The sequence below is a fragment of the Melanerpes formicivorus genome, unplaced genomic scaffold (assembly GCF_026170545.1).
Source record: "Melanerpes formicivorus ecotype bairdi unplaced genomic scaffold, bMelFor1.0.p_v2 SCAF_10, whole genome shotgun sequence".
Classification (NCBI taxonomy): domain Eukaryota; kingdom Metazoa; phylum Chordata; class Aves; order Piciformes; family Picidae; genus Melanerpes; species Melanerpes formicivorus.
Window position 1 is genome coordinate 7,008,466 of NW_027142362.1, and position 25,588 is coordinate 7,034,053.

Sequence of the window (25,588 nt, forward strand, 5' to 3'; positions counted from 1 at the left end):
AGAAGTGCCTTTAAAGTTACATTGATTTTCAATTCCACGTACAACACCGACAGCCTCTTTGATTCCTGCACAGCCTTTAGTTTCAACACGCACTACCAGCTAGGTACCGTGAAGAGAACACAGAAGTTTGTGTCATGAATGTGATCACAGGAATGAAATGAGGAGTCAAAGTAATTAATTTAGACTTCCTCTTGCTGAGATTTTCAGCACTGGCACACACCTACCAAAATATTTCTGGAAAGCCTTTTCTGAGTGGCAAAGGAAACTGTTTGACAAAGCTGTCCTTTATTATCCCAACATGCTCACTACTTTACTCATTTTACAAGAGCTCCAACGTTGTCACACTTTGCTTTTATAGCATTTTCTCCATTTTCTCTTGAGTTCTTACGCTGAATCACAGGCTGAAACAAGCCATTTCTGTAATGGGACACTTATTGATGGATGTATTGGAGCTGTACGCCTGTATAGAGTTCAATCCCTAATCAGATATTCACATCTTAAGTGCTTCACTGGATCTCTCTGTTGCTGTTAAATGCATGGCCTTAAGTGGGTTCTGGAGTGCAAAGGCAGAGGTTTTTATAGCAGCCTAACATTCCTCACTCTCTTATGGCTGAGTTCTACTTTTGCTAAGCATCTTACAAATCAGATGTGCCAGACAGAGAACTTAACCTCCACAATCGGATTAATCTTCTTGGAATTATAGTGGTTTCATGAATCAAACTTCAGAAGGAGCTTCCTCTTTCCAAATAGTGTTAGGAGGACAGGATAATGCTTTGAAAGTATCTTCCCTCTCAATATGGGATTTCAACATGCAGATTCAGCAGGAGCCTAGAGGAAGCAGAACAATGCAAGCATCAAAAACATTTATTAAAAGCACTCCATTGTGCTTGGGGAGCATGGGAAGAGAATGAAAAGGTGAAGGAGAATTTGGTAGAGCACTGCACAGAAACAGAATTAGCAAGTCATGAGATATCACGTGGCTGTGAGCAGACTGAGAGGCTCTGTTGATTTGATTTATTCATTAGGGCTTTTCAGTAGTGTAGGTTATTAAGTGGGAGAAAGTGGGGTATATTACAACTTACTTTTTATATTTCCTTTCCTGGAGGCTATTTAGCACCAGAGAAGCAGAGAAAGTTGTTGAAAGTATGATGCCACACAAATGGGAGAACGACAGGAAAAAGGGCAGCACCAGCAGCTCTCTGAAGATGGATGGAAAGAGCAGTGCTGGGAACAGGAAGTCAAGAAAGTTTCGCTCCCTCTCGAGATCACTCATCCTGTGCAACACCAAAACCAGCGATGACGGCTCGAGTCCTGACGAGAAGTACCCTGACCCCTTGGAGATCTCTACCAGCTGGGGCCAAGGGGACTTTGACTGCTGTGCTAGAACACCACTGCCATACACATCAGAGGCAGAAGAGAGCCCACCCGATCCTCCACGTGTGATCACCAGCATGGTCCAGCCCAAAGCGGCGGCAAACAAGAACTGCAACAACATGAGGAGAAAGTTACTCACCAAGGTAGGCAGCTGAGTGCGGTGTGCTGTGACCTTCCCCTCTGCAACAGTTCCTAGATATGCCTCAGGAGCACAGCATTCTGCTTGGCTTTTCAGAGCCTGCAAGCCTGCAGTGTTCTTGCCCTGTGTGAGCAGCATGGAAATGTATTAGCTTCCCTGCCGTGCTGTTGTACTCTGCTGCTGATGTTGTGCTGCACTCAGGGAGTGCCAGGCTGCTCTGGGTGGATTCAGAGCACAGCTGGTGTCTTCTACCTGCAGTTTAATATTCAGCTCATAACAGCAAACTGTGGCTGTAGTAAAGTGCATTTGTAAAGTATGATCCCATGAGATCTCACAAGCTGTGCAAGTATGAATGATATTAATATTACAAAAGTCACAGGAGATTCAGCAGGGAGATGTTCTCCCTGATTCAGGAGGGAGGGAGTGATGGCTCTAAACCCACCAGCAATGTGACTTTTTCCTAGAGAGCCTCCTGTGAAACCCTTACTCTTTAATCAGGAAGTAGCTACGGTACCTCTAACAAACTGAACCATTTTTCATCCTGGGCAATGTATTTCCCACGCCTTTTGGATGTTCCCTTTCAATGGCATTCTAATTTGTCACTTTCTCTCTACCTGTTGATGTGACGTGTCAAAGGGACCTCACTGAGAGTATGACATGTCTTTCAACACAGTGTGTGTCCTGCTGGCACCTCCCCTGTTATACAGCTTTTACCTCTGCAGGTTGTGGCTTCTGTGAAAGGATTGGTCCTCTCACCTACAGTATTTCTACTCTATTCTGTTTTATTTTCCACAACTTCAGCAAAAAAATAGCTAAAACTAGACTTCTGTGTCTAAACAGTGGCACAGTGGTACTGCAAGTCAGAGTCTCTTACTCCTTGAATTTCTTGCTAAAGACCTCAACATTCAGCCCAGGACTGCAAGCACTGCAGGACAGGATTCTGGCTGTGAGGTGTTCCAGCTGCTGGCAGGATCCCAGCAAGAGGGCAAAACCAAAGCAACTTTCGATTACATTCTGACAGAAAATATAAATAGGTGGCACTGACCCAGGTCCCATACCCTTGGTCACCTGCAAAGCCACACTGCTTCCTCCCCTTTGGAAGGAGTCCTTCGGCAGTCTGCTGACTTCCTGCTGTGAGTCAAGGAGGAGCTGGCCTCTGTGGACTTCCCCCTCTCTATTAACAGAGCTGCAGCACTTTCTTCCTTGTCTCAGCTGCCCATCTACTTGCTTGCATACCTCCAAATATGCAGGGCTCAAGTAACTTTAGTGATCCATCCGCATGTGAAACTACTCAGTATCTGACTGCAGGCTCTAAGTTTAGATCATCTTTTATTATAGCTGGCAAGCAGCTCAAACAGGGATCCTGGGAACAGAGTAAGTCTCACAACTAATGCCACTGCACAGATAAATAGAACTGCTAAGGGTAGAAATCCACCCTTAGGCTGCACTGTTAGTGTCACTGAAGAGGATGGGTGAGGAACCTGGGTGGATGGTGACACGGTCATCAACAGTTCCTTAGAGCAGCATGTGGGTTGCTTAGTGGCACAGTGAGCAATAGCTACATTAAATTCCCTCTCCAGGGCTCTCCTAGCAATATAAACCTCTCCAGATGCTCCTTGCAAATTGTCCACACTTTTCAGAGTCATGGATCAGTAAGTGATTTAAAAAGTCTTCTCTCAGAATGCTAAATGGGATGAAATTCAGCGACAGCTACAATGACCTTATCCTGACACAACTCTTGCTGAGGCTTTGCCCTGTGTTTAGAAAGCAGTGATCTATCTCCCACATGGCACAAGCTGGTGAGAACAATCTTCCTGTACCATGTGTTAGAGGGCTTAAGCTCTCTCTTTAAGAAAGAGGACAACAAACATCTTTGCAGCCCCAGCATAACACTCACTCTCCCCATCTCCAAATGACACCAGAAATCCACGATGTGTGACTCAGAGCTGAAGGATCCTTGTCTTTGTTCAAGAAAATTGGTTCCATTCCTTCTGCAGTGCTGCTGAGGATATTCCACTATTCTTCTGCTTCCCAGTGCCTGCAGCCCTAAGCATGACTCTGAAGGTGTTAACAGCTCCCACAGACCTGAACGACGACAGTTTTGCTGTCATGTGGGAAGGAGAGGAGAGTCTTTAAAAGTCCTGCGTGATTTAATGCTCTTTGTGAATTTCTTCTCCAGAGCTAAGGCAGAGGTGTGCTTTGTCTGGTACAGACAGAGCTGGAGAGCCAGCTTGTCAGAGCACAGATGTCAGATCTCCTAAATAGCTTGCTTCTCACCAAGTCAGCAGTTTCCAGGTGGCCTGAAAGGAAAAGAAAACAACAAAATATGTCAGCAGTGTCTGATACTTTGTGCACTGATGCAGCGGGAGCTGTGAAGGATGAGTTTGCCTGCTCGTGTCATTACAAAGCCTGAAGCTATGCCAGTTATAGGAGGAATGGACAGGACTAGACAATATCAGCTCTGGCTCTTCAGAGAGCAGCAGTCTGTGCTGGGTGTTAGAGCCTGCTTCAAGAAGTGCTCCATTACCACTCCCCTGTGCGAGCCAGAGGGTCTGGTAGCAGAGCTGAAATAACATTGAGAACAAACTCCAGCAGGGAAGGGCTGACTCTGTGCAAACATTGGATCCAAGCTGATCTGACTGCATGGCTCCACTCAGTTCTAGAAACTTCTCCATGTTTTCTTTGGTCCCTGACCCACTGCCTCAAGAAGGGAAAAGAAAAAGGCTGATTTCCTCCCTTGATCTTCACCAGAATGTATTTTGATTAATCCATCTTCATGCAAACCCAAGTTAGCTGGCCCCTTGGGACCAGGACAAGTGTCACAGCAGCAGACTGTAATGTCTCAAACATGAGCCTATGGGCAGGACCAAAAACAAAGCCAGAAGAGGACACTGCATTTCTTTAGACATTTATGTGTCCTCCCTTTTCCTACTTGTTCTGCTTTCCCAGCCTTCTTGCTTTTGTGGCATCAGGGCCATGCTATCCCCAGAGCAAGCTGGGAAAAGAGGCTGCTGTATGTGCTGCAAAATGTGGGCCAAGGTAAAGGCTCCCAGAAGACAGACCAAAAGCCAAGTGAAAGTGGAAAGGTCCATCTGTAACATCCGGTAAGCCACATAGTTTGTCCAGGGCTGAACCTTAATCCTGCGCCCCGCTTCTTGCATCATCCAAAGGCTTCCTAGCTTCTGCCATTTTATTAATTGCAAAGGGAATATGCTTCTGGGAAAATGAATTACATCTACTGTAAATATTTTGAAAAGACCAAGGAACTGGCTAGGGAATGTCAGAACTGGTGGAGTCACAGCAGCTAATGCCAGAGAGACTCTGGCCCTGTCTCTGGCAGAAGTGACGCAGAAACAAAATGCTTGTTGAAGACGACTCAACCCACCGCTTGGAAATCCCAGGCACTTCACAGTCAGAAGGCCAGAAAAGCTAAATGTTTTAAGTCATTACTGCACTGTTGTTAGATTGGTTTGCTTTGCTTTATTTTCTTTTTTTAAACCAGCAGTCAATCAGCTCATTGTCATATGCTTGGCTAAGTGAGGCAAAGACCTCACTTGAACCAGCCTTGTATAACACTTCAGTTCAGACAATCTAACCACTGTGTCTTGTGCTGAGGGCACAAAGGTTCTTCAGTTTTCCACAGATGCCATGGTTACCCTTCTTTCCAAACAACATCTGGGATTTGATGTTTTGAGATGGGACTCTACGCTAGAAATGTCTAACGCAAGCATGAAGGCAAAAGGAGGCTTTTAAATGGCAGGTAGGAGACATCTTCAGAGCTCATGTGACAAAAAAAAAGCCCAAAGGGAGCAGGAGGAGGAGAAAACAACCTCTTCCCACACTGGCTTGGGTGTGCAAATTACTTTCCAGAACTAAACACATGACTAATTAATTGACTCCCACCTGTGACAAAAGTGCATTCCAAAAGGCTCTTGAATTTCGTCTTTACTTTTCATCTTTCAGTCAACCAGGTTGACTTTAAAGACAGCATTTGCTCAGAATCCACTGCCAAGACTCCCACAGACTTTCTTCACTTTGTTTCTTCAGCACAGAGCGGACATTACAATGCAGATACAACTTTCCTCAGAGTCTTGAAGTGCTCGGAGGCAAAGCCCCTATAAAAGCAAAGAGATTGTATTCACTGGCAGCAATATGCATTTCAGTAGATGCTCTAACAACAAGTAGGCAAGGTTGACCCAGGCTCCACCTGCCCACACATCAAACCTGGCCACCTCATTCTAGCTAACTCTCAGCACTATGAATCACCTTTTGAAACAAGCAGGATGCTTCAAAAAGGAGGAGGATGAAGAAGAAATACTGTCTTTACTCTTGGACTCATCAGCTGTTTTTCTGTACCTAAACTGATGAATGAGACAGGAAATCCAGGGTGTTACAGAACAAAACCCAAAGCCTGGCACATGAAATGGTCAAATGTTGATTTATTTTTTTTGTTCTAGAGGACAGCTTTTACTAATTTCTGTCATGTTGCAATAACTTGGATGTGAATATGGGGATCTATGGCCAGGACCCAAAGGAGTGCAGATGCTGACAGCACACAGATATCTGCCACATGCCCTGCACTGCCCAGCCATTTTTATTTTTCTTGTTTAAGAAGTAACTCCCATAAGGGACTTGCAGAAGCTATTGGGACACAGAGCTTCTTTGAAACATGGCCCAGCTTGGTAAGATGACCACAGATGCAAGCAGATGTTGTTCCCGAGGTTTGTCTGCAATATGCAGTGGATTTAACCTCCACTTTCCTTCTCACTAAGTGCATGCAGCTTATTGCTTTTGGAAAGAATATCCACACCAGTTTTTATTTGGTGTCATTTCACATGCATGTCCCAATATAACCCAGAATTTCCAGCCTGGCATGTGTCCCATTGGACAAACTCTAATTAATTTCCCCCAGAGGATTTACATGGTGCTGCAATGAAAAAGCTCAGAGCCAAACCCTCTCAGTGATGTCCTGTGAAATTGATGAGAGCCAAGTAACTTTTGGACAACTAATGATGAAGATTTCTATAAACACCAGGAACAGAGCAGCTGTGAGCAAGTTACAGGAAGGGCATAAGCACAACTGTGCTCTTCACAGTGATGAGTTGGGGACAGAACTGGGGCTTTCCATTAAATTAAAATCAAGGACAAAATGAAGCATGGAGAACAGCTCTGCAAAGTTCTCTGTGTGCCTGAACAGTATCTGTGAGAGGATTTATAGATATTTCAAAGGAGCAGTATGCAAGAGCATGGGCTCCTGAGAAGAGAAGTTGGTAAGTCCAAACTTCAATTCTGGCTACAGGGACAAAGGGAAATGATTTTTTAGAAGCACACACACATATATATATAATACAATTATTCTTTGACAGATGTTTCAAAATCCTTAGCCAACTGGCAGAATAATTCCCCACCCTCAATCTCTAGATTAAGGTCTCCTGTTTAAGAAGCAGCACCCTACCCTGCTGAAAACTCTATGAGCTTGCAGGATCTGGTCCATAATATCTTGCTGATCCCTAACACAAAAGGCCAATGCAAACAAACAAAAAAGGCAGCTCACATTTTTTTGCTACTCAAGATCTGAAATTTTAAGGCATTAGAATTCTAACCTTTATTTTGTTGCCATGCCAAAACCTTCAAAGCGCTGCTGTAAGACAGAAAGGAAGGTAGTGTAGTCCTGACCACAAGTATGAATTGGCCAAGATATTTACCTTGGGTAAAAAGTAAATGCAGAAGCTCCAAAGCTAATGTTGGGATTCAAACAAACTGGTATAAAATAGACTCCTGCCCCTGCTCATACACTTACTCACTAGAAGCACTCTTCATCAACAAGGGAGGCTTCGTGAAACCCAGCCACTCCTCACTGATGGCAGACAACCTGGAATGCCAGCAAAGCCACAGGTCTAACAAGGCAGTTGACACAAGTATGGCTCTTCTCCATGGCACACTGAACCCAGCAGCCTGTGGTGAGACCAGGGCACCGACTTCAGTCACTTATTCACTGATTCACAGCCTTAGGTTTACTCTGGCAGCTTTCAGAGTGGGAGCCAGACCTTACCAGTCAGCCTGGAAAAGTATTGACATCAATCTGTAACTCTGGGGATCGTGTGTGCTGTCAGTCAGGTCTGCTGTGATCCCCACTGATCTGTGTGGAAAGGCTTACTGGTTCTAACTCTGCTCAGGGCAGAAATTAAGCCCTGATGATGGTGGAAAAGGTGGCTACACAGCTTTCCCTCTGCTGTCAGAAGACCACACAGTGCAGGAACTAGTTCATGCCGCTGTGACCAGGGGACCCTGGAGCAATACAGACAGTTGACCACTGCTGTATTTTGTGGCCTGTCCTAACACATGAAATTTGCCTCCCCTTCAGAAATCTGTTCCTCAGTCATAGAAATCTCTGGATCCATACAAAGCCTGGATCCAGGATACACTGAGAGCCCTCTTCACTTTGTGGAGTATGGAGAGGCTGGCGAGGGCAGAGGAGGTGGGTTCAGATCAGATAGGAGCAGACTGAGTGAAAACATTAATTAGAAGAATTATTAAGCAAATGGGAAAGAAATTGTGTGTTAACTTTCCATCTCTCCTTGTCTCCTGGAATCTGTAAGCGTTCACACATTTGTGGTGTGTGTTTCCCAGACAAATGTGTTGTCCCTCATGTGCTTTGTCACTCCAGACTTTGCTTTACATACTCATGACTCATGACACTCTCTCTTTGGCCATATGTTAATGATTCATAGCTGTTAAAAATGTGCTTGCAATTAGTCCTCCAGATGCAGCACACTGACTGCAGCAACCTCAACCAGTCTGGAGTGGACAAAGAACCTTCCACAGTTGCAGTCTCTCTGCTCCCCTGCTCCCACGTCACAGGGGTGGAGCTCCTAGTGTTTTGTGTACACTTTATTTTCCCTTCAGGCCTCTTCTGTTTTCCAGAGTATTTCCTTTCCTGGCATATTCCTCCTTTTCCTCCCTGTCTTTCTTACAGTGGTTAGCACAGGCAACTATGGATGCAGTTACTATGAAAAGCCTATTTTCTGCTCTCTTCCCCTCTGTGGAGAGAGGCATTTGATTGTAATACATCCCTCTGACAGCCGGCAGCCACTGATGCCCTGAAGAAGAAAACTCTTTAAACACTGACTCTGTGGTACAATTATTCTTTCAAAACTGCAATGTTAGAGTCCTGTTCCTGTCCTACCTGCAGGCAATCTGGTCCTAAAACCAAGAACATTTTCTATGACACTTAAAAAGTCTCAACTGTAAGTAACTTTTAATGTCCTTTGTACATTTTCTTTCATGCACTTTTTCCTCTTCTGAACCAGGACAGTTGCATCTGCAGGCTGTGTACAAGCACAGGGAACAACAGCCCAGGAATCAAGCTGCCCAGGACTCCAAAGTGTGCATCACTCTGGAAAGGGTTCACAAGCAGCCCTGTGCCTGCTGGAAGTGCAGCTACCAGGTACTGTACATGTGAAGTCCTTAGGAGGGAGCCATTTCTCTACATGGACTGTGCATGACCACCCTTCTGGGACAGGTTGTACCTTGAAGCTTAGTTTCAGAGCAGGGTTTGGGAATCATTTCTTACAATGCTTCTAGATGGAGAGACAGGTCAAGAGTCTAGAAAAATAAAACTATGCCCATTTAGGGATTGGATGCTTCTCAACTACACTAAGAAATCCAACTTGGAAGAAAGGAGGATTGTATGGAACATCATGTTTGCAAATGGTGTTTTCCTAGTTGCCCTCTTACAGGGCCATGGAGGATGTCACCAGCCTAGCCAGGCCACTGGGAGGCAGCTTGAGCCATGTTTCCTGACAGGGAGTAAAGGGCATAGTCCCTGATCCACTTGCAGAGGCAAGGTGGTGAGAGCAGGGCAATATTGAGCCTGGCTATCAGGTGTGCATGCAAAGGCATCCACTGATCACCAGGACTAAGCAGAAGAGAAGAGGAGTAAGGAAGGAAATAAGTCTAGAAGGGGAGTGCGTGCATGACTCCTCAAGACATCTCATGGTAGCTCTGCCCAAAGCATTGGGGGGGATTGCAGCCAGTTCCTCACCATAGTGTCACACTGATCATTGTGGAATGATATGCAAGCAGCTGCCTTTTTCCTTTTCCCAAAGGGATGCTCATCTGTGCCCAGGGGATGAACTGGTAACACTGAATGGACAACCACCTAAAGCTCTGTGCAGCAAGGAAGCCGAGTCTCTCATCCACCCCCCAACACGGCTGCTGAACATCATGGTGGCTAGCAAAGTAAGTGTGGCAGCTGTGGTTGCCACCCACAGTGGTGGGGGTTCTGACAACATCAGCTTGAGAAAGAAGGAGAATGCATGCACCAGACTTTAAAAGAACATGGGTTTGCTTTTCCTGACAAAACCCCAGACCTCTTGTGGTCAGACTCTGGTAAACTCCAGCACAGCTTTTTCCCAGATAAACAGAGGCTATGGGGAGGCTGAGGCCCTGGGAAATTCTAGCAAGGGTTGTGTCACCTTGCCTTTTAGAAACACATAGCTTGCCAAGGTTAATTTTCCATTTGGAAGCTGGGCAAAGCAGAGTTGGATTTATGTACAGATCCACGAATCAAAATGCCAGAGACCAGGTCTTACACTGAAGTAGTTTTGTGGGTCTACAATCACTAAGAAATTTCCATGGAGTGTGTTACAGAGAGAAAGAGGAAGAGGCAGCAGCATTAAAAGGTCAGCAACCCCAGATTATCACTAAATCTTTCAGTGGAAAACCTTTTTGAACTTTCTTTTACAGGGTACATTTCATTAGACCAGACATTTCATTTCAGGCTTCCTATCCTCTCATCCATACCATTTGGAAGAAAACAAAGCTCAGGCACAGATTTGTTGCAGGCTTCAAATTTTGATATTCCAAGGAGTGGGTGGAGGGGAGGGGGGTGGAGGGTAAGGCACTTTTTGCTTGCTATCTGCAACAGAGCCACACAGAAAGCTCTGAGATAGTCCTAGACTGAGAAAATCCTCCTGACTGGTGCCGCTCTCAGGTCTGAGTAGATTGTGCCTCTTTCTAGGACAGCAGTGAACTGTCTCACCCAGATGTCTGCTGGGTTCTGCCAAGTTTGTGTTTATTTCCTCTCCCTCAAATGCCTAAGTGGCCAGAGGTGAACCATATTGAACTCCTGCAGCACAGTGCCTCCCAAGAGGCAGCCAGGTGAACTGTGCATTTAGAGACAAGTCTGCAGCAAATTAATTGAGGGTTAATAGCAAAGGTTTTTCAAGCTAGCTAGCTTGGAAGGTGAAACACTGCAAAATCATTTCCAAAGTGCCACTGTAAGGATCTTTGCGTTTCATACTCTAAAAGCGTCAGCCCCTAGCTAAGGCAGCAGGATTCTGCTGCTCGGCAATACCTCCACCTACTGCCGAAGAAAGAAACCAGCATCGATTAGTTCTTGAGCTGTCTCTAAGCAGCACTGCTAAAGCCAGGCTTCTGCAAGAAGATCATAGAATTGTTAAGGTTGGAACAGAACTCAAGGATCATGTAGTTCCAACCTCCCTGCCATGGGCAGGGACACCTCACTCTGTATCAGGTTGCTCAGAGCCACATCCAGCCTGGCCTTAAAAATCTCCAGGGATGAGGCTTCTAGTTGGCTCCAGAGAGATTAGAACATGCAGGTCCTGTTCTGATGCTTCTCTCCTGGCCTTCTTAACCCCTGCTGGCATAAGTGGCCATATTTTCAAAAGCAGCTAAAAGTTTCCAGCTAGAAGGATGGGTCAAGGAGCCTGGGTGGATAGTGACACAGTCACCAACAGAGTTCCTCAGAGCAGCATTTGGGTTGCTTAGTGCCACAGTGAACAACAGGCACATTACATCCCCTCTCAGGGCTCTCCTAGGAATATAAACCTCTCTAGATGCAAATCATCCTCACCTTCCAGAGCCATAGATCAGGGAGTGATTCTAAAAAGACTTCTATCAGAATGCAAAATAGGATGATTAGGAGAAATTCTAATTTCATGTATAAGAACACTTTCAGATTTGCTTGCCTATGTTGTCATTGTTGGGTTTTGTTTGTTTTTCTTTTTTTTTTGTCAGGAGATGTCAAGCTGCAAGGAAAGGCCTCTGGGAACACACAACAGCTTTCTGCACAGGAACGCTGCCTGCCAGCGGACCCGCAGCAACTCAACCAGTAAGCTGCAAAGAAGTGACCTTGTCTCTTGTTACACCCAGGCAGTGCTCAGCACAGCATTTGATATGGTGTACTGCTCCTGCAGCGTGGGAAGGAACTGCAGATGCTGCCCAAGTTGAGTCTGGGATCCTCAGCTAGGAGTTGCTGATGCATTAAAGTATCAGCTTTTACACTCCTAACACCCTGCAGTCAGGACTTTTGTGCACAAGCATTCCACTGTATGTTTCCCAAAGTGTATCCCAGATGTATCCTATTTGAAGTGCTCTTTTGGTGGGAACTGTTTGTGTTTGCCTGTACTTAGCATGAATGGCTGCTCCCACTGGCTGAAGGCTCCCTGCCCATTCAGAGAAATTTACAAGACGAGACACATGCTTAAGTAACACTTACCTGATAAAGTGAATGCACAGAAATGTCCAATGCTTGAGAAGTAACCCAGCCTTCTCTCACTGACAGGTGTAGACCCATACTGGGTGGGGGAGATGGACTGCTCAGCACCACGGAAAGCCCCCAGAGACCAGCAGCCCCACGCGCTCCACACCAGTCGCAAGTCTCTTTCCCAACAGCTTGACTGCTCTACAGGGAGAGCCCCAGTAGGTGCTACAGGAAATCACCTGGAAAGCAGACAAAACTGTCAGCAAAAAGGCTCTCAAAGACCTTCGTAGTCATGGCTCCTGCCAAAAGCTGCCTTCCTTGCAGGCTGTGCCAGGGAAAATGGTGCATGCCTGCTTCCGCCACTTTTCAACCCCATCCCTGCTCTGTAAGGAGTAGGAAAGCGAGAAAGGCTCTGTACCAGCAAACCTAATTTCTTCGTCAGCCTCTCCCTCCTCTTGCCCCAGGAGGTTTCAGTGTATATAACCCCACCATGTGGTCTGCACCACCTTGACAACCACCTGCTGCTGCCTCAGAGCTCACTGCCCAAGAGGTGCTTTCTGGGCATCTCCCTGCTGCTGGCTGTGTAGATGCTCTGTGCACGGCAAATAAAACCCTGGCCTGAGCTTTGGGTACTGCCATCAAGAGGCTCCCAAGCTGCCTCTCCTGGCCCAACCATGGCCATAAGCAGCTATGGGCTCCTCTCACAGCTGGTAGCCACTTGCCTTGGCTGTGCAGGCTGCGTGAGGCTTTTCTGCCCCTGGCGCAGCTGAATGACCCTGGCTGGCACAGGTTGCAGCCTCCCAGCCTCTTGCTCAGTCTGCAGTAGGGAGGAGAAGGAGAAACTTCTCTCACACAGGAACAAAACAAAACTGAAAACTTCCAATTTCAGATTCAGAGCCAGGCAGCAATAAAGGATCACCCTGACCTGGCAGAAGTGTACTTTTTGGAGAGACTGGTTTTGGTATCGCTCAGGCATTTCCCTCTTAATTGTGTTCCCAGTCTCCTGTTGAATAAATAATTTTGTTTTCATGCCAAAACAGAGACTTTTCTTGCACTCCACACTTGTCATTTTGCTGCAGTAAAGTGTTAAACTCTCTTGGGCTTGTAATGAGTGCAACTAACTTTGGTGCTATTGAACTTCCTTACATAGGCAGCTTTAGGTAATGATTTCTGTCAGTGCTTAAATTAGTTTGCAATACCCAATTCTATGCTCATTAAATATTTCATTAAGGTTCATTAAAGTGGGTCAGATCTCAGAGGCTGGGCTTGAGAAATCCACTCTCTGTGCAATGGAAGGAGGAAAAGCACTGTGGAATTGCTCACCTTGCTTATCAAGCCAAAAGGAGCAGAAAGGAGCCTGTGTGGTGGCTTAACAGAGGCAGCACAGGGCTGTTCACACAGTCTGAAGAACTTTTGTGGGCACCAATTTGAATTTTGGGGGGAATGCTGAGAACAGATTCTCTTTGTCCCAAGATAAAGCTGTTCAGTTGTGTGATGAGGGAGTGAGTTCGAATTTCTTGTTCCATAGTTCAGTTCATAGAGACATATATGATGATACTTGTTCAGGACCTTTCTTTGCCAAAAATGGGATTTTTGGCAAGGTGAATCCACTGAGAGAACAAATCAATCTGACTACACCATTACACCACTTCAAGGGTCAGCATTCTAACTTCACTCCAGTGTAGTCACTGGGGAAGAATTTGGGTGAGCAGTGATTGTCTAAATAACAAGGGGCTTCTGAAAATTAGAGAGAATTGATTCGAAAAAAATCCCTTCTAAGGCAGACAATTTGAAAGAAATGTGTTGTCCTAATGCATGTCCAAGGTTTTCTGATTCTTCCTTAAAATGCTCTCTCTCTTTTTTATGTTCATAGGCAATTTCAAGGCCATCTAGATCACTCAGTACAGCGCAGCTAGTGCATGCATCCTGCGGCTCTCAGGCTTCAGTAATCTCAAACATCGTATTGATGAGAGGACAAGGGAAGGTAAGACTGGCTCTGCTGATTCACCAGTTCACAAAAGAGCAGGGAACTCACTTCACATATTAAAGTTGATACTTCTGGGCTGCCAGCTCATCTCCAGCCTTTGCCAGGAGGGATTAGTTGTCATTCACTTGCTTCTTAACCTTCTGAAGCATCTCTTTGCTGAAGCGCAACCTTCAGGTTCTGATAACACATCCACTTCAAGCTGGCACCAGCGCTGAAATTCACTGCTACCCTTTTTGGCAGCTGAAGGCAGGCATGAAATCAAAGATTCTGTTTTCCATAAGCTGCATCGGCACAGCAACCTTAGAGCTTCCTTCAAGTGAGAATTGAGCCATAACAACAGTTCTGCTGAGAGAGAAAACAAGAGCTAATGGGGACACATAATACCTCCAAACCACCCCCCACCCCCCCACCCCCAAAACCCAAAATGAACAAAACATTTGCAAACACCACAATGAAGTCTGGAGAAAGACAGAATATTGTTGTATCTATAACAGGAATGTCACTGAAGAGGCTTAAAAACAGAATAGAGAAGCTATGAACTAAAACAGTGGGCAGTAGTGTCCTCCCTACTCTAGTCATGAGGTCTGTGGTGACAGCTTGGACTCGATGATCTTTGAGGTCTCTTCCAGCCTTAGGAATACTGAATACTAAACATACAGCTTTTGAACCTGTTGAATAAGGTTCTGAATTTGTTCATTAACAACCTTTTCAGTTAAAATATTTAATTTATAACTATTTGAGCTGAGAGTAGTACTCTCAGGAATCTTCCCATAAAGTTTCTTGGTCAGCATTTACAAGACAATCATTTGTTGTTTGTGTTTTGGGAGCCCGTGAGGGTGTCACCAGCATGATACCTTCATTTTTCATTTGAAGGCCATTTAAACGGCTTCTGAGGTGTGAGTTGGTCTTGTAACAGCCTTCTAATGGAAGCAGGTAGTGTTTTACTTTTACAGAAGGGAAGGGCAAAAAATAAATAGGTTTGAACTATGGACCCACAGAGGCCTATTGGTGTTGCTTGAACATACAACAAACAAACTCTGCGTAGTAGAGGGCAAGAAATAAACATCTCTGTGAGGTCTCCATCTGTTTGGCTGAAATCGGGAGGGATATCACGTTCTTGTGTTTTTATCTCTCTCATTTATGGGAGAGGAAATTAGGGAGAACAGAAAAATCAATTTGTCCCAGCTGCTTGTAGGTTCAAGGACAAAAAACAAACCCCAACAAATAAGAATTTAAACACCTTCTGTGTGTTTTTAATTGTGAATCAATTCATTGCAACAACCAAAAAGTAAACCACAAGGGTATTCCGCTGGAATCTTCAATTGTTTTCACTGTTGGCATGTGGGGCAGTGCTTTTCATGGATTAGCCTGCTCTGTTGAGAGTGCTGCCCAGGTAGGTAATGCAGAAGAAAGCACACATGAACTGTTATGAGAACTGACCATGGGCTCTCTGTTTGTCTTCCATAAATTAGGGTTTGGGCTTTAGCATTGTTGGAGGGAAAGACAGCATTTATGGACCAATAGGCATCTACGTCAAAACCATCTTTCCTGGTGGAGCTGCTGCTGCTGATGGAAGGCTACAAGAAGGTGGGAAATCCCTCTTCTCTCTCTTTTTTCCACGCCATATTCCCAAAGAACAATCCCTAAAGGCAGGTTAAAGTGAAACTGAAATGAGCCATGAGTGACTTTCAGGCCAGTCTGCCATTGCCAGACTCCCAAGTGCACTCAGGACAGGGACAGTGACACAGCCTCATCTTTCTCTTTGGAAACAGGTGATGAAATCCTGGAGCTGAACGGAGAGCCCATGCATGGCTTAACACACTCTGATGCTTTACACAAGTTCAAGGTTATGTACTCTCCTCCCAGAGACTTTCTGCCTTTACACACAGTGTGGATGTGAGCTCCAGCCATTCACTGACTGACTCTTTTTTTTGTTCCTAGCAGGCCAAAAAGGGTCTTCTGACACTTACAGTCAGGACAAGCTTTGGCACACCTCATTCTGCTTCCAGCTGTCTGTCACCCCACTTGTGCCAGTCACTGAGCTCATGCATGAGCAAAGAGAACAGCTCCTTCAGCTCAGACAGTGCAGCATTCTCACTAAATGCCACAAAGCCCAATGACAGGATCATCATGGAGGTTACCCTCAACAAAGGTAAGTGTTGACATTGACTGCTGATGAACAGAGCACTGCTCATTTGCTCTCTGAAGGTCTTTCCTCACTAATCTGATTCTTTCCCTGAGCTAAGTTACTTTAATACACTGAATTAGATGTTGGTGTCTGTCAGTGCTAACAACCATCTATCAGCAGCAGGATTTTAAACCCCATCTGTCCTCAAGAGCCAATCAGCCCACAAGCATTAGAGTCACATTCACATCACAAAGCAAACTTCTTGGCAACAACTACCAATTCTTACACAGATTATACAATTCTTGGCCATAATTATGCAAGCAGGCAATTTCATTTCTGGAAAGACTTAAACCCAATTCAAACAGCTATCTATAACTCCTCTTCAACTGTCATCATCTTCCATTTATACACCATCACTGGCAGAACGAAATCAGCTTTGAAACACGGGAACATCAAAGCAACAAGCAAAGCAGTGTCTGTGTGAGGTAACAGCAGGACTTAGCAAACACACCCTGTGAGGTTTGACATCAGAGTGACTGCCCACTATTTATAAATTCATGAAAGCCTTAAGCTGTATTGCACAGAACACAGCAAACAACAGCTGCACAGCCTCTTGTGGTTATTGGTTTTTGCTCCTCCTTAATTATTTTGTTATTTCAATTTTTTTCCCCCTGCCCTCTTGTAATTTGAATTCTTCAGCAATGACAGTTTGCAAAATAAACCTGCACTGCATGATGTCTATGACACAGCAGTAAGGAACTGCAAAGCAGATCTTGGGACCCCACAAGCAATACCAATGTGCACTCACTTTAATCTAAACTAAATAGAAAGAAAGGAGGGGAAAAAAACCTAGGCAGCAGCTAACATTGAATGCGAAACATTCATGAACACAAGACATTGATTCTGGTTTGTATAGAAAAAGACTAACTAAATTGAAGGCAGTTTTCAGAGGGTCTCTCCAGTGGTTTCTTTTGACAGCTTCTTTTATCTTTTTTTTTTTCGACTAATCTGTGTTGTTTCAGAGCCATGTGCTGGCCTTGGCATTGGGTTATGCAGCATCCCCTACTTCCAGTGTATTTCAGGGATTTTTATTCACACCCTCTCACCAGGCTCAGTGGCACACATGGATGGAAGACTCAGGTAGGATGTGGAAGTGTCTGGTTTATGCCTTAAGTTTCCCACTGTTGTGTTTTATGGGTTTATCTTTGACCTGTTTGGAAAGGAAGTCAGAGTGCTCCATGGGACTGTTGGGTTTAAAGCCTGTGTGCTGGTGCTAGCCTGTGTACTTAGGATAGTTGGTATTGCCAGACCCATAGAGCAACCCATAGAAATTCTTGTCTTAGGCAAGCCTACAGCATTCTCTCAGAGGAGGTTTCCAAACGAGCAAATGTCTGGGAAACCCCAAAGCTATGACATAAGGTGGCTTGTTTGAGCACTGGTTAGTCCTGATACAGGCTCCTCAAGTTCTAAGCCCTCCTTGTCCAAAAGAAATACAGATTTGCTGGAGTGAGCTTCAGTGAGAGGGTAGAAATAGGCTTTGTAAGACTTGTGACCAATTAGTAACATTGAACATATTCAGAATTGACCAGAACACAACATTTTCAGTGAGGGCTTTTTTGATTTAACTTCAAGTGGCCCAATCTGGTTCCATCCAGAAAGACCCAGTCTGGCTGCCAGCAGGAGCTCATCACTAGGGCTTTTCTATTAACAAGCTCTTCATATGCAGCAGAAATACAGCATCCTTTCTGAACTTAACACCAGCAGACCACACAGTCATGAGGAGTGAAGTGTCAGCTTGAAGGAAAGGGAGGAAGGTGTAGGTGGCAGCAGCAGCTGAGCTGCATGCAGCAGACACCAAGCATGCAGGGCTGAACATGACGGAAACTCAAAGCTTGCATGCAACAAAGCAGTCAGGCCAAAAATCCCTTGCCATCCTATCCACTCCCATTCCATTTTCTGGAACAGGAATAGACAGAGATAGTGAAATCTGTGATTAAAGTAGTGGTCAGCCACACAGGTTTGCTTTTTGTGTGCTTTCACATGGGTGAGACAAGTCTGGGGAGGGAGGAATCTGTTTTGTTTACATCCTCTTACCTCTGTTTTTTAAAATATCTTTGTAGGTGTGGAGATGAAATTATTGAAATTAATGAGGCTTCAGTACAAAATATGACTCTTAATGAAGTTTATGCTGTGCTAAGCCACTGTGACCCTGGTGCAGTGCAGATTATTATCAGCAGACACCCTGAACCACAGGTAGCACATTGGTTTTTCTGACTCTCTGTAAAGTACACACTGAGAAGTCAGGTGAGGGAGCTGGTGCTGATCTAAAACAGGTGGGGAAAGGCTGCTGCTCTCTTTAAGCATCACTGTGCACAACAAATCTGAGATATGCACAATCTGAGATACAATCATGTAAGGTTTGGAGATTGCTGGAGACACTTCTGCATGAGTTTCTATGTTGTGAATAATGAAGTGACATTTAAGGAATAAACCAAAAGATTTTTTTCTTATGCAAGAGAAAAAAAAAAACACAAAACACCACAAACCCAAACCAAATAAAAAATTAGTAAGAAAATAATTTGAAAGCAGGAACATGGCTCCAAAAGGAAAGAAAGGGGGCCTACAGGAAGGCTGGGGAAAGACTTCTCAGGATCTCAGGTAGTGATAGGACTAGGGGGAATGGATTGAAGCTGGAGGTGGGGGAGATTCAGGCTGGATGTGAGGAGGAGGTTCTTCACCACGAGAGTGGTGAAACCCTGGAATGGGTTGTCCAGGGAGGTGGTCGAGGCCCCGTCCCTGGGGGTGTTTAAGAGCAGGCTGGATGAGGCTCTAGGCAGCCTGATCTAGTGTAGGGTGTCCCTGCCCATGGCAGGGGGGTTGGAACTAGATGATCCTTGTGGTCCCTTCCAACCCTGAATGATACTATGATACTAAATGTTTCTCCATTCATCCTTCAGTCATTAAAGCTGTAACCAATATTCATAATTACATGAACACTGAAGGAAAATATTTTATTCTTGAGAGATTTTTCTATGAAATGCTTCCTAACACCAGGTACTGTAGGAATGATTATCAAGCCTCAACTGGTGCATGAATGACCACAGGAACGTGTTAGTAAACTATCTCATGATGGTAAACATAGAACTTCCCTTCTGGTGAAATATGACAAGGAAGAGTGATCTTTGCAAGAGCTCATTGTATCCAAACAGCCAATACAGAATTAACCAGGTTGGAAAAAACTTTTGAGATCAAGTCTAACCTATCACCCAACACCATCTAATCAACTAAACCATGGCACTAAGTGCCTCATCCAGTCTCGTTTTAAACACTTACATCCGTGCATACCCCTCACCTGTACTGCAATATATATAAACATAATGCTGTGCACATGGCTTTAACATTCACTGCTGTGTGAGATGATTAGATCTATGCATTCCCACTAGAGGATTTGAAATCTCTGTGAAAGGAATGAATGTTTAACTAACACTCACCTCCCAGCAGCAATCTCCCAGAGTCTAATGGTGCCGTGTTTCCTAGGTGTCTGAGCAACAGTTAAAGGAAGCCGTTGCACAAGCTGTGGAAAACAACAGATTTGGAAAGGAGAGACAGCAATGGAGTACTGAAGGTAATGAGATGTGGTCATTTGGACTTCACAGACACATAGGATGAATACATGCTGGGTTAGAATCCTTGCCAACAGTCAAGGATTCCTGTCCCTGTTGCTCATCCTTTCCAATCCATAACCTCAGCTTAAAGCTTTTCAAACAGCTCTCAGTAGATGACAGGACAATGATAGCCAGGACCTGCACAATTCAGGTGACATTCTGGGGACAAACAACTTGTGAATCCCCCTGTGAGGTAGTCGTGGGTAGAGCTACCTGCCCAGTTCAGGTCCGACAGCCTGTCCCAGGAACTTTGCAACAATCTCCTTTGAGTGTCCTCATTTCTTCTAAAGGAACAAAGGCAACAGAAACATCATCAGTAAAGCTGTACTGTGGCTCTACAGACTCACAAGCCAGTTAGGGCAGAAGAGACCTTTAAGGTCACTGATTCCAGCCACAAACCTAGTGCTGCCAAAGCCACCACTGCCCCATGCCACTGAGCACCACACACACATGTATTTCAAGTACCTCCAGAGGTGGTGCTGGGCAGCCTGTGCCAATGCTTCACAGTCCTTTTGGTGAAGAAATTTTCCTAATATCCAGTCTCACCTTCCCCTGGCACAACTTGAGGCCATCTCCTGTAGGGAAAAGCTAAAGTTATGTTGCTGCCTAAGATTGTAACTGTTGGCTCCACAAGCCTTTGATGCAGAAATTATACCTTGGCATCACCCAGTGATGGCATTCAGCTGCAAGCTGAATCAGCTGACTCTTGGAAGCAGCCTCATTGCATATCTCTGAACAGGCATTTTGCACATGTTCCTGACACAGGTGTTAAAAAGCTAGAGGCAAGCTGGCATGGCAGAGACCTGTGTGAGAAACACCTGGAGAGGAACAGCGCCCATGGCTCCCGCAGGATACAGAGGCTAATGACCCGCTCCAGCAGTGACAGCAGCTACAACCCCAGGTCCTCACCTAGCGATGCTGCTGTGCACCAGCTGACTGACTCCAAAGCACGGGTCCACAGCATTGACGTGCCAGTTACCAGACAGCCTGGCCTGCACTGTTCCTTGTCTGATAATCACCCAGAGAGAAACTCTCCTCCTGCTTGCAGGGACAGGGGGCAACCCTTGCAAAACACTAAGAAATCATCAGAGATCCTCGTCAGAAAACCTAAATCATCCAAGCCCAAACCTCCACCAAGGAAATACTTCAAGCAGGACTGTACATGGAGTGACCAGTGTGACCCAGACAGAAAAGAAAAGCGCTTATCAGAAGTGGCCATAGCACCTTCTGCAAGGCTTCAGGTAAACCAACAGCTTCAGATCTTCTCTTGTTTGTGAGGCAGGGAAAGAGGAAGGCAAAGGGACTTTGTGTGATGGCAGGAAGAAGAAAAGTGTATAGATGTGTGAGGATAAGGGGAGGGGGATGAAGCTTTTCTTTCACCTTAGTAAAGTCAGTTTAGTTCAAAATGTGATGCTGAAGCTAGGGTCAGAAGGCAGGGAAGTGAAGTTTTCTTGCATATCAAAAACTGAATTAAAATCCCAGTGAGAGTAGCAGTGAGAACAAATTTGTGTCACTCCCTGTTGCTCTTGTGAAGGCATGAAGCTGGTGGTATCAAGTACTCTTTGGCTCTGGTATAACTGGAGCAGGGATGTGCTCTAGACTGGGACTGGACGAGTTTTCACAGCCTCTGATGTCAGCTTGCTATGGCTGATCCTGACCTTGACACCCACAGAGCCAAATCATCTCTGCAGTGGAGAAGTTGTGATTTCTTTGTTTCAAGAGTGGATTTTCACTGAAAGCAAGCAGAGGCACTGTGTGAAGCAGGTGATCCTGGCTTTGCTTACAGTACAAGAGACCAGGAGGCACTAAGTAAAGCCCTTTAAATAGTGAGGCACAATTCAATCAACATATCTGTGATTAACTCTGGTATTTCAAAAACTGAGGGCATTTTTGTACTTTCCTAAATTTCAGTTCCCTCTCCTATCTGAGACAGAAGAACAGTGTTTGTCATTTGCAGCCCCTGAGGGATTAGGAGTTGAAACAGATCTGTGGTTTGGTTAAAAATGAAACCTCCTTCCCCCAGGTTTAGCAATACACCAGCAGAAAGCAAGCCAGCCTCCACGCAATGCAGAAACACCAACCCTGCCAGAGCAGCTCCCAGGCAGCAGAGACCAAAATGAAACCAGGCAGCTCACACTGGAGTCCATGCAGAATGTTAACGTCCAAGGAAGTTTCCAGTCAGCACCCTTTGCGAGGTCACTGTCCTACCATCCCCTTAGACAAGAGCAGCACAAACACATTCATCAGCAGCTCCTAGAAAATCACCTTGCAGAAGTCAAGTTCAGGGAGATAAACACTTGTGGAACTTACCACAAGTTCCACTGCATGCAACTTAGTATTCCTCAGTATTCAGTTATTCTAAATGATAAGGAGGGGGGAAAAAAAAACAACCAACAAATTTGAAGATCAATAAAATCCAACAAAAGTCAAGCTCTGTTCACGAAGATAACTTCCTCTAGTCAGACTGTCTATCTCAAGGCAATAGCTCCTTTAAGCACCCAGGAGAGAGGGTTTCTTGTCACAGAACATTTCAGATCACCAAGAGAAGGTTTTATTACTACTTTTTAAATTACTATTTTCTTGTAAACCTTTATTCCTCAAACCTTTTTGTTAGTCAGTTTGAGGCCTGCATGCTACAGTCTGATAGGGGAGTTCTGCAGACTGCAAGGCTGCTTTTCATAACCCAGAATTCTTAACAGACATTTTTCAACTGTGCTTTAAACTGCATCAGTAAAAAGTTGGGCATGGCTGCCATCAGTAAAAGCCAAAACCAAGCAGTGTGCTTGGAGTGCTTCCAGACTGACTCCTTAGCTTGCTGAACCTCTGATGTCCTTGTCTAACAGCAACAGAACCCAAGTGCAGCTTGGAAGCAGGACCCTGATAAGCAGGACCCTGATAAGCAGGGGATTGAAGAAGGTTTTCCTAGAATAAGGAAGTTGCGTAACAGACAACCCCATGACAGCAAAGCTAAGACTGTTCAGTCACTTGGGCTTTTCAGGACACTCTCATTTGTTTCTGGACCTTTCACTCTCTGTCCTGTTTGGGTTTAGTTCCTATCAGTACTCTTAACTACAGGGCAGAGAGCACTTCCACTGGTCCAGCAGAGTCATTGTAACTTGGCAGAACTGGTAACAAAGGAATCAGTGATCACAGAATCAATAAGGTTGGAAGAGACCTCAAAGATCATCAAGTCCAACCTGTCACCCAACACCTCATGACTACTAAACCATGGCTTCAAGTGCCACATCCAATCCCCTCTTGAACAGCTCCAAGGATGGTGACTCCACCACCTCCCTGGGCAGCACATTCCAATGGCTAACAACACTCTCTGGGAAGAACTTTCTCCTCATCTCCAGCCTAAACATCCCCTGATGCAGCTTGAGACTGTGTCATCTTGTTCTGGTGCTGGTTGCCTGGGAGAAGAGAGCAACCCCCTTCTGGCTACAGCCTCCCTTCAGGTAGTTGTAGACAGCAATAAGGTCTTCCCTGAGCATCCTCTTCTCCAGGCTAAACAATTCCAGCTCCCTCAGCATCTCCTCATAGGGCCTCTCCCCAGCCTCGTTCATGCTGAGAGGCTGGAGCCTCAAACTGACCCTCTTAGCCCAGGTTTCAAGCCAAACACAAGAAAGGAGAGCTCTGAAACTGCAGTAACAATGTCACTCATCTATCTTGTGCTTAAGGGCAGAAGAGAGACTTTGATAGGAAGTTAGAGGAAATCTGCCTGACTGGTTTGCAAAAGTCACTGAATGGGTGATTTGACAAAAGTTGAACACTCTACTGGCAGCCTTTCAGTTCATGATGAAGTTTACTGCTACGACTTGGAAACGTTAATGGCATTTTTTCCCCACATACTCTTTACAAGTGTAGCCATTAAATGTCATCCCAGACTCCTGAAACACAGAACAAGTGAAATACCATCCCAGCACTGCTGAAATGCAGGAGAGGTGCTGTGAGGATTCTATCCCAAGCAGAAGGGAAAGCTGAATTTCTATCCAGTATTTCTGTTCAGATTAAAAAAGAAATGAAAAATAGAGTATGGGTTTGGGCTTTTTTCTGATTCATTTATGGTGTGGTTTGAAGAATTACACTCTGACACATTTCTGTTTCCTGTTTGCTCAGCAGGAAGCTGGAGAAACAGTGCTAGAGGGACATCAAACTGGTGTAACCCACAGTGTCTTTACCACTTCTCCTACAGCATCTGACACTGATCACACAGCTGCTGTTCCGGTGAGCAGAGATCAAGACAGAAAAGCAGACTTAGGTATGTTTAATGCCATGAACTTTTGTACAGCTAAACTGAGCATATAGTTTGGATTCCAGGAAGGATCTGGACGTGCTGGAAGGTGTCCAGAGAAGGGCCATGAGGATGATCAGAGGGCTGGAGCACCTCTTCTATGAGGATAGTCTGAGTGAGTTGGGGCTGTTCAGTCTGCATAAGCGAAGGCTCCAAGGAGAACTAATTGGGGCCTTCCAATATCTGAAGGGGGCTACAAGAAAGCTGGGGAGGGACTTTCTAAGGTTTCAGGTAAAGATAGGAGTAGGGGGAATGGGAAAAAATAGAAATGGATAGATTGAGATTGGATGTTAGGTAGAAGTTCTTCCCCATGAGGATGGTGAGACACTGGCACAGGTTGCCCAGGGAGGTGGTGAAAGCCTCATCTCTGGAGGTTTTCCAGGCCAGACTAGACATGGCTCTGAGCAACATGATCCAGTGTGAGGGGTCCCTGCCCATGGCAGGGGGCTTGGAACTAGATGATCCTTGAGGTCCCTTCCAACCCTAATGCTTCTATGATGAGCATTGGGTTGACCTCACCTTTGTCTTTAAATGTAGAGTTCAACCAATGCCTGTAAATTTGGGGGTAAAAAGACAAAATTTCAAACTGTTGATTAATCTTTGAACAAGAGGAAGAAGAACTACATCAAATGAAGCACAGTAGGTGTTGATTGTAAAAACCTGCTAATGGGTGGGTTACTCCTGCTGTATTTCTCCAGATGAAACTGCTTGTTAGCATTCCTGCAGGACATCTTGGTGCTTAGTTTCCAGGCTCGCGTGCTGCAAGCACAAATCACTGATAACTATCTAGTGTTTTGTAGTCTTAGTTAGAATTAAGGCAACTTAGTGTTAGGGAAGCTAAATGATTTATAACTTAAGCCATTATGGGATTGTAACTTCTGGCTCAGATCATAAAAATATGGCTTCCCCCTCCATGCTGCAGTAGATAATAGTAACAGTGCAGCTGCACGGAGGTTCGGTGCCAGTCAGCTCTGCTGCACCTGACATTAAAATGCTGAAATCAGCCCATAGTGCAAAGATATTTCCACATGAGAATGAAGCTTTTACTTACTAGGAAAATACAACTGGAAATGCCTGCACAAATTTAGGGAAGCATAAATATCCATGGAAGTGTCCTTTCAGAGAGAGAGTTGTCATGAGATGTTAGGTATCAGGTAATAGGTTGGACTTGATGATCTCTGAGGACTCTTCCAACCTGGCTGACTCTATGATACTATGAACTTACAAACATAGGAAAGAAAAATTATGTAAACAATGAATTACAGCTTTTGCCCTAGGAAAACACTGACATTTGAGCCTTGTATTTTAACTCTTACAGCCAATATCATGGCTTCAGCATCCCAGAATTTCAGCTTACCTTCAGAAGGTGCAGGCCCTTTAGTGAAAGGGATCCTGTATATGAGCACAGAAGAGCCTGGGGTTTCACTGTGTTTCAGTCTCAGGAACTGGAACCTGTAGATCAAGGCTTGTGAAATTTTACTCTTTTTGGTGAAT

At 45.0% G+C, this 25,588-nt stretch overlaps 1 protein-coding gene across 8 annotated transcripts in view; it reads left to right on the forward strand.

Annotated features, from left to right (window-relative positions):
* The window catches only part of IL16 (interleukin 16), a 41,996-nt gene that overhangs the window by 11,307 nt on the left and 5,101 nt on the right, over positions 1–25,588 (forward strand). For 4 of the 8 annotated variants that reach the window (XM_068143455.1, XM_068143457.1, XM_068143459.1 and 1 more), the window contains 14 exons: positions 1,106–1,517; positions 8,824–8,960; positions 9,622–9,754; positions 11,555–11,648; positions 12,102–12,238; positions 13,894–14,004; positions 15,480–15,594; positions 15,780–15,853; positions 15,952–16,159; positions 17,158–17,275; positions 18,256–18,388; positions 19,673–19,760; positions 20,566–21,041; positions 23,920–24,061. In XM_068143455.1, coding sequence (XP_067999556.1) covers positions 1,106–1,517; positions 8,824–8,960; positions 9,622–9,754; positions 11,555–11,648; positions 12,102–12,238; positions 13,894–14,004; positions 15,480–15,594; positions 15,780–15,853; positions 15,952–16,159; positions 17,158–17,275; positions 18,256–18,388; positions 19,673–19,760; positions 20,566–21,041; positions 23,920–24,061 — 2,378 coding nt within the window. Of the gene's footprint in view, positions 1–1,105; positions 1,518–8,823; positions 8,961–9,621; positions 9,755–11,554; positions 11,649–12,101; positions 12,239–13,893; positions 14,005–15,479; positions 15,595–15,779; positions 15,854–15,951; positions 16,160–17,157; positions 17,276–18,255; positions 18,389–19,022; positions 19,364–19,672; positions 19,761–20,565; positions 21,042–23,919; positions 24,062–25,588 lie in introns of those variants that run through there. The other 4 variants (XM_068143461.1, XM_068143456.1, XM_068143460.1 and 1 more) reach the window with 4 other exon arrangements.